Source organism: Simochromis diagramma, unplaced genomic scaffold, assembly GCF_900408965.1.
Source record: "Simochromis diagramma unplaced genomic scaffold, fSimDia1.1 OVJJ01000304.1, whole genome shotgun sequence".
In the NCBI taxonomy this organism is placed as follows: Eukaryota; Metazoa; Chordata; class Actinopteri; order Cichliformes; family Cichlidae; genus Simochromis; species Simochromis diagramma.
In genome coordinates, this window is record NW_024387030.1 from 13,421,419 (window position 1) to 13,430,105 (window position 8,687).

The following is an 8,687-nucleotide window of genomic DNA, read 5'->3' on the forward strand; positions in this document are numbered from 1 at the left end:
ACAATACAGTAGCCCAATGTTGTTTCATTTTAACTTTAAAATCAAATGTCAGGCAAATACAGGGAAATTTCATCAAATAAATGTATGATTTAGGATGTGTACAGATGCCATTCTTTGCAGTAAAGACCATCCAAATGAGGAGCAGCAAATTAAGCACATTTTTTAGGTTTATAAAAGAGATTAGAGAGAAAATATCAGTGGGGAAAACAATTTTCACTCAAAATACACTTCCAGGTTATTCCTTAGCTTTCGCCTGTATTACATGATTAACATCAGCAGTGTGTGTTTGTCCAGAAGCTATTTTGGAGTCATTTCAACTTTCTGTTTTCTAATACATCACATATAGATTTATCATAAGCTTAGCTTGGTATTTCCTAATTTAAATTCAACAAATGACTTTGTTTTCACTCCGGTTAAGAAATATGATTATGATGATCAGGTTAAACCAGGAACTCAGATGCTCGATTCTGAGAATAAAAACCCAGTTTGCATGTGATTTACCCAGTAATTAGCTTTTGTCCCTCAGATACCAACAACGTAAAATCCCTGGTAAGCTAGGAAACAAATTTTTTTGTAAAACCATCATTTTTTAAAGCACAAGCCAGCAACTTTCCTTCGGTTTTTAGAACGGGTTTCCATCTTGACCAGATGTTTTAACGTGTCACTTTGATCGCCTTCTGTCTATTGTAGAATTTCCAAAAGCACATGAAGGCAGCAGAAGACCAGCACAGCCCCAGCAAGACGTCACAACACGCTACGTCATTATTATTGTTATGGACGCCAACAAAGGATGAGGAGGGCACTCTGTTAATCTGTACGGATTAAAACTGTGAAATATTTAATATGTTAAACTGAACAATAATAAAACGCCTCTTTTGAATCTAAATAATTAATTTTTTTGCTGAACCATTCCTCGTTTAACATTTCGAGCTGGGACGTATGTCTGTTTACGCCTGTTTTTGTTGCTAAGCAACGACGCAACACAGCGACGGCTGGAGACTGCCTATGAGTCGAAGACAGCAAATGTTTTTTGTGAATTGATGTCTTTCATTAGCAGCCCGGTTGGCTTGTCTATCCCAGGGAGAACTGTTTGTTCTCTCATCTCTCAATGCGTGAGCTTTGCTTATATAAACAGTTTATTTTTGGGCTTTTCTAGTGGATTTAAGATGGCATCAAACTATGCATCACTTGTGAAGGAAGCCGTTCAGCTCCTCGACAAGTTTAGAGCTAGCAGACAGTGTTTGGATGACTTCACAGAAGATGCTATGAAGGATCTGCAGGTATGTCAGACTCAGATCAATGTGAGTGGATGCATAGGCCTGCTTCTGATTAGTCTGTATTTCTTGTTTTGTCACAGGACATGGACATGCTGCAGAGGAAGTTCATTCTTGATGTTGTTTCCGGATGTGTTGAGCAAAAGAAGCTGCTGGATGTAGTCATCAATGCCTTCTTTGGCCAGCACGTAAAATCAGTGTCCAGAGGTGAACGTAGCCAGTTTGTTGGTGAGTAACTTCATTGCTACTCCTGATTTCAGCCTGAATAAAAGAACTGACAAGTTTTAATGATCGTCTTGCTCCCCAGTTATCTGTTACCTGGCCACATTTCTTCTTGATGACCTCGGGCTTCAGTGTTTTAGCAGCATTGTTAAATCTCTGGACATCAAGAAAATGCACATGGTAAGAAACACAAATTCTGGGTGCAGAAGAGGGAAATTAATCAGCAGCTTTCTTATGTTGCACTTTTCAAAATTAGTTTTTAGGTTTCTTCTTCTCAAACCTCACCACGTGGATACAGGATGAGTGGAACAACATCTATGATGCTGCCTTTGTGGAGAAACAGTGGATTGGGCCTCTACTCAGGTGAGAAAAGCCTGATAAACAAAAATACTACTTAGGTAATAACACTATAATAACTCAAAAAATGAAGGGAAATCTTAAATCTACACATTGTGTAATTCACTGACAACAAAAAGACATGACAGCAGTCAGTAGCAAACAAAACTTTTAATCCTTTGAGGGCTGTATTCAGTGATTGATTTGACGCTGAAGTCACATGAAGTTCGGCACAGCGTCTGTAGACTCTTTCATTCCTGTCACATAGGCTCAGTGTGAACATGCAAGAGAATAGGGAACTAAGGGGTGCTCATGCCATTGATCATTGAGTCTGTTTCCTCACAGTCTGGTCAGAAATGTGGACAAGTATTCCAGTGGAGGTTGTTTTGTGAGCAGAGCATTTCAAATTCAGACAACCCAAATGTTTGCGTGTGTGTCCTTTAGGTGGCGCCCTGAGATAGATATTCTCATGGACCAGCTTGCAGTCAAGATCTCTCAAGGGAATCTGCTCAAGAAAGCTGCAACCAAAACCACTGAGCCCCAGGAGTTCGCCCTCACCGAACCTAAACCACGGCCTCTACCCATGCCCGAGCTCATCCCACAGCAGAAGAAATGCAAACCAGTCAGTATCAGTTACATAAAGTCCTTTAATTTGAGAATTTTTCATGTCCTCAATCCTTAAAGAGAATGTAAGCTGTAAACTGTGTAGAGGCTGGTGCGTCACTCTTGTTTGTCGTGCAGGTACCAAGCAGCACCTACAAGGCTCCAAAGGAGAAGCAGATAATCGAGGAGAATAAACAGAAGAACCATCAAAAGGCTCAGGTACAATGAATCTAATACAAAAGAAGATATGTTTAACAGTTAAACGGCAGCTGGCACATTTAAGTTCAATAATAGTAGATATTATCCAAATTTTTTATATTTTTAAATTCAATTACATATACTGCCATTAAAAAGTTCGCTTATCTGTTTTCCACCAAAGGAGCTTCTGTATGAAGCGAATATCAAACAGTTCAGATGTGGAAATCCACAGAAGTCTGAGCACACAAAGGTGTGTATGTGTGTGACTGTGTGTGTGTGTGTGAGGGTGGGCTTGTATTCTGTTGGCTTCAACACCATCTCATACTTGTTCCACAGAGAGTGATGTCCAAGATTGAGGAAGACTTGGATTCAAGGCTCAAGCCTAATTCCTTTCATTCCCGTGGAGCTCCTTCCAGTAATAAGGTAAGACCTAAGTACTCTGCCTGTTTCTAGATAGCCTGATGTTGGTGTAATATCTGCTGTCATGTGTATATTTTTTACAGGCTGTCAGCTATCCGATCAAACTCAACAATGCAGCTATTCTAAGGAAGGAGGCACTGTATAAGCGTTGGGTGGAGGAGGAGGTCCAAAGGTACAGCACAGCTTTTACCTGCTACTTTGACCTTTTCCAAGGTGTCTGCATAGTGCTCCACGAGGATGAAGTGCAAATCAAACACATGAAAAGTTGCGTCCTTTGTGCGTCTGTTTTTAATACAGAATTGAGCGGCTGGTGCAAGGCGAGCGCGATCCTTCATCTTTCCTGCAGTGGCAAAAGGAGATGCGTGAGAAGGACCTTCAGGAGCAGTTGCCCAAGATTGAGCGCCGACACCTGGAGGCATGCATCAGTGAACAGGAGGCAGCTCTGGCCCGCAAACATATAATGGAGCGCAATCAGAAGGCTGCGCAGCTGAAGAAAGAAGAGGTAGGTAAAAACCAAGTGGCAACTAATAAATAAAAGGAATTCACAGAGGATTAAACTTGTTGTCGTCTTCTTTATGGCTTGTTTGCTTTTTCAAGACCGCTCAGCTGATGCAAAGATATGCTGAGAAAAGGTTGCAAGAGGAAAAGGAAATAAAGGATCTGGTGCAGCAAGTGGCAGATGGCCACAAGAATTCAAAGGCAGCTAAAGAGAAGTTACAGAAGCTGAAGCAAAGCATAGGTGCGCCTCCTCAAGCAGCTTGTCAAACGGGGCATTTCACGTGTTTCTTTTTGCTGTTCACATCAATGTCATGACAAATTTCACAGTGAAAGAAGTCTCCGAACAGAACCAGGAGCTGCTTCGTCAAGCACTGGAGGAAGCAGAGGCAGAGATGAGCCGCAAATTTGAAGTCATCCGAGAAATTCACTGCATTGAGTCGCTTCCTCGCATGAAATTCAAGAAATTTGATGACACAGACGTAAGTGAAGGAAAGCTGCAGTACTATGCAAAAAAGAAAAGTGGTTTCAATGTGGATCAAGACTTTTGCACAGTGCTGTATCTTATACTGAGATGCTGTTATCGATCTCTGTGTCACAGTTATCTAATCCCATGTCAGACTGTAGGCCATGAGCTGCTGGGAGAAATGTCGCTGTATGAGACGAAGGAGCGGCTGGCCCATCTGAAGAACAAGCAGCAAGCAGAGCAGGAGGAGAAACGGAAGCTCATCCTGGAGGAGAAGCAGAAACAGAAGCAGCAGCTGATGGAGAAGCTGGATGCCATCAACTTCCACAGCAGCGTCCTGGCACAAGCTACGGCCATCAGGTCAGGAAAGTGGCAAACAAAAATACTCAAACGCAGAAATGTGCACATGTGCATGTACTGATGCTAGTTTTGGCATGTGGCAGGAAAGAGGAGAGGAAAGCCGAGAAGGAATTAATTCAGCAGGTGGTGGCTCAGGATGAGACGGTTTTAGCTCTGAAGAAGATGCTTGAAGAGAAAAAGCAAGAACGTCAAAAGCTCAAGCAAACTGAAAGCAAGGTCAAAGCCCCCGAACAGACAGGAGGACACACAGGGACACACAGCCAGGTGAGTGTAAAGTCCACAACAAAGAAGAAACGAAAGAAGAAATAAAACGTATCCATAACTCCTTTCTCTGTTTCCTCTTTTGCCAGGCGAGTGTGAAAAGCTGGGAGGAGCTGGAGCAGAGCTTGACGCGCCTTGTAGAGAATTTTTCTTGACTCAAGCTATAAATGTGTTTATCAGGCACTGCAATCTTATGACTGTTTAATTTAATAAAACACACGTGTGGATAACATGTGCAGTCATTTGAAGTTGCACTTATGTACTGATGTTGATCGCTGCTTGGTTTTCTGCAACAGTCGAGTATTACGACTTTTTTTTTATTTTTTGTTTCAATTACTGCCAAAGTTATCGAAACTCACGTCTGTACGTAACATGAAAAAAGGAAGCGAGCCTTCAACCGTGACTGAGGAGGAATGTTTCCCTTCCCCTAAACAATACTGTTTTCTGTGGCTTTCTGTGGTTTTCTGCGTCTTGCTACCAATTTACTGTACTAAATAAATACCAAGAGTCAAGTATCATATCTTTTGGGACTATCCACAACAACAAAAAAGAGAACTACTGCAAGCATAGACACAAGAATTGAACAATATACAATAACATTTCTCTGTGATATTCTATATTTAGCACAAAGCAACATAAAGTATATTAATGATATGATTTTTTATTTATTTTTTTGTAAAAATTAATTAAGTAATTTTCATGATAAATTCGTATTACTGCTTGGACCTAGTTTGAATCGCTTCACCTGCGGACCGGGAGCAACTCTGAGCCTAATGCATGATGTTTTAATAAGGCGGTGGTGTCCCTGTTGGTTGTTCCTTGTAACTACACCAGATCTGTCTTGAATTGAGCCCATTTCTCTCGGTTTTTTCCCTCTAAACCAAAATCACATGATGCCTTTTTGTCATATGACACTGATGAGTGGGCTGATTCCCCTGACAGCGTACTCTATGAAAACAAAGGAAACGCTGCCACATTTAAGAGATGAGATGTTGTAGACAAGCATTGTTTGGTGGCTGCAGTCGGTAATCTGGAGCATGGACTGTCGGGGAGTTCTGGCTGCGATCACCGCCGCTTGTTTCATAGGTAAGTGGAGTGGCTTGTACCGTTAACGAAACGGCGGCGGTAATCCTATAAACCAAGGGTCTAATACAGAGATTTACTATATAGTATGAAAAAAAGCATGAAGTCACCTTAGGTTAATTCACTACTGAAAAGTGCTGATGGTTTGTTATTGAAAGTATAGAAACAGTAGAATCAGTTCTAATGTTGTTGCATCATGTAATTTAGACTTTGTTCAAAGCAAAACTTTATTACACACACTTTTCTTTGCACCAGGACACCATAATGAAATTAATACACTGGCTCACTGTATTTCCGTGGTACTTATTTCTTTTGTATTTCTGTTAATATAATTTTATCCGTTTTTACAAACTCCCTGACTTGTAATTCAAGAAGCATATCTATTTGGGAGAGAACTGCTGCCAACCCAGAGGAGACTGGAGCTGAGAAATCATATGACCCCTTTCTGAATAATTGCATTTCATGAGGAGGATGGCTCCTGTTCAAGAAAGCAGTTAAGCGCAAGGCTTATGTGATTACTACCACAATATGGGCTCTGTTTTGCTGATGTGCCTATACCTTTTGCAGCCACCTTTTTTTTTTCTTTCTTTCCCTGTTGGATAAACTTTTTGTAAAATCATTCAGCTATAGTTGATTGAAGAAGTTCTTCCTCTTTTAATAAAGGCAATGCAGCAAGGTTGGCTCTCAGGTCACTCATCCACTTGCTAACATTTATTTTTCATACTTCTGTTGTGTCCCTGAGGCTGTGTCCTAGCTCAGTGCGTGTCTAGGGAGGAGGGACGTGAGGGTTCAACCTCAGTCCACAGCAACATTTCAAAGCAGGAGACTGAATCATGAAGAGATGCAGGGAGACAGGAGTTAAAATCCTGGTTATTATTTGCAATACTAATAAATAAACGAAAACATTCAAAGAAAAGGTATGCAGGAGGGTCCCCCAAAATGTTTGCTTACACTGTTTGTATTAATTATTAGTGATCATACCACATATTTTTGCTTTTATGCACTCGAGCCATAACCTTTTCACTACATTTAGGTACTTTTGAACCTTTTTAAGACAGCTGACCGCATATATGCCATTGTGTCCTTCCTTCTCAGGCTTAGTGGTGAGCCAGACCACTCTTACTCCTGCTGTGACAGATACCACTCTGATCGAAAATGTGACCAGTCTGACTCCGACACTCGTGATTTTCAGCAGCACCACCTCAGGCTGCTTCACTTTTAACCTTTCTGCTTGTGAGCCATGTGCACCGGGGTCACAGTACGACAACAGTGAGTCAGTGACTATCATCTGCCATGGCTTTATTTTATGATATTTCTAAATATGCTATATTTAATGTCCTTTCTGTTAAGTACCTGGCTTTGCTTTTGTTGATATTAAAATAAGCTGTATGATATTAAAGCAGCAAAAATGAAGAGTAAAATCAACTTTTTGTCAATCCCCCCAGACACCCTTCTGTGCACGTGCTGTCCTGACTCAGGGCGGTGTGTTTTTCCTGGCGCGTGCCTGCCATGCACCAGAGGATTTTATCAGCCACTAGCAGGACAGCAGCAGTGTCTACCTTGCAGCCGGGGCTTCTACACCAAGTAAAGACTAATTTTGTTCCAGCAAATTCAAACTTCACTTTTTTTCTCTCTTTTTAAATAGAAATCCAGAGTTTACATCACTAATAATTTTTTTCATATGCTGTATCCACTTCAGTTTCACTGGAAGTCCATTATGTCGCCCTTGCCCTCCTGGGTCCTTCAACAATAACACTGGTGAAGACTCTTGCACAAGTTGCTCACCAGGTTTGTTTATCTAGCAGTCACTCATTGTTTTCTATATCAGAAAACAGAGAGCGTTGATTCCCATACATATGCTTTAAATGTAAAATATTGCTATAAAATACACACAACTTAAAGAGAAAAACACGCTTTATGCTTTTCATTATTTTCTGTTACAAAACAATGGATCCCGTAGTGGATGTGGTTTCAAATAATAGCTTAAGGTTCGGGCTTCAGACTCCTCTAAACATTTGCTCGGTAGCTTTTCCGTATGATGTCACTCTGAGGTGATATCTGTATTATGGTTATCTCAGGAAATTTGAACAGGTCCCCTTAAAGTCTATAGATATGCTTGCATTAGTATATGTTGATATCTATAACTCATAACCACAAATTATGTATATTTCTGTTCGGTTTTTAGGTTTCTTTTCATCGCAGGGTAATTCTACTTCATGTAAACCATGTGCACAAGGACGTTTTTGCAAGTAAGTTGGACCTGATTGCTGCTGGGACTGCATTTCTGTTTGTGTGTCCATTTTTCTGTTTTGTTGTTGTTGCCCTGTAACTGAGCAGAACTCAGTGTTTGGAAAATAACTTATCTAACCACCAAACTGAGCATCACATGCTTTCATCTCATGGTTCTGAGTTGCCTGCACAGTTGCACGCCACACAAACACACCCACACGCACAGACACACACAGGACTAGCTACACAGTGTCTGCTTTGAGTAATCTGCAGCTGGCACAAAGTCACGAATGGCATGCACAGCCCTGTTTAAGTGGTTTATGTGACCCCTATTGAAATGAATGTAGTTTTGATTCATGACAAAAATGCATTATCCCTCCATTACAGTTTGAGATATGGTTACAGGGGGCTAATACTCCTTTGGATTTTCCCAGGTTATTTTTGAGAGTTTCCAGACTAGATAGGATATGTAGGCTCACGCGGTCTAGATGACGTGTCCCAAATAACCTTCACAGGGAGGCGTATTGCAAGATTCTTAATCACAGCTAAACTGTGGGTGTAAAAGAGCAACAATATTAGCTCCTTCTGTGGATCTGGGGATTTATGTTTTTTACCATTTAGAAACTGACAGTCATTAAACACTCATAGTCATATTAAGCAACTTCTCCATTGGCAGAGCTTCAAGGCTTCATTGTGAGAGTCTGGTGACCGCTTTGCCTGCTGAAAGCACTTCCTAGGGC

The 8,687-nt window shown here is 41.0% G+C and overlaps 2 protein-coding genes across 3 annotated transcripts in view; both read left to right on the forward strand.

The window, feature by feature from the left end:
• Positions 1 to 765: 765 nt before the first annotated feature.
• cfap99 (cilia and flagella associated protein 99) lies at positions 766 to 5,209 on the forward strand. Its single transcript, XM_040042700.1, has 15 exons — positions 766 to 1,280; positions 1,358 to 1,502; positions 1,582 to 1,676; positions 1,753 to 1,859; positions 2,277 to 2,454; positions 2,574 to 2,654; positions 2,815 to 2,883; positions 2,970 to 3,056; positions 3,137 to 3,225; positions 3,351 to 3,555; positions 3,651 to 3,792; positions 3,879 to 4,030; positions 4,169 to 4,374; positions 4,458 to 4,638; positions 4,725 to 5,209. The coding sequence occupies exons 1-15, from the start codon at positions 1,041 to 1,043 to the stop codon at positions 4,788 to 4,790; spliced, it is 2,043 nt and encodes a 680-aa protein (XP_039898634.1). The 5' UTR covers positions 766 to 1,040; the 3' UTR covers positions 4,791 to 5,209.
• A 336-nt stretch (positions 5,210 to 5,545) lies between these two features.
• si:dkey-21a6.5 (sushi, von Willebrand factor type A, EGF and pentraxin domain-containing protein 1) overlaps positions 5,546 to 8,687 on the forward strand; it is a 6,190-nt gene continuing 3,048 nt past the window's right edge. For both annotated transcript variants that reach the window (XR_005697356.1, XM_040042701.1), the window contains exons 1-5: positions 5,546 to 5,721; positions 6,814 to 6,987; positions 7,164 to 7,302; positions 7,418 to 7,506; positions 7,904 to 7,967. Coding sequence is in view for 1 of the 2 variants with exons in the window: in XM_040042701.1 (XP_039898635.1) it covers positions 5,673 to 5,721; positions 6,814 to 6,987; positions 7,164 to 7,302; positions 7,418 to 7,506; positions 7,904 to 7,967 (515 nt within the window). In the remaining variant the exon portion in view is untranslated. The remainder of the gene's footprint in view (positions 5,722 to 6,813; positions 6,988 to 7,163; positions 7,303 to 7,417; positions 7,507 to 7,903; positions 7,968 to 8,687) is intronic.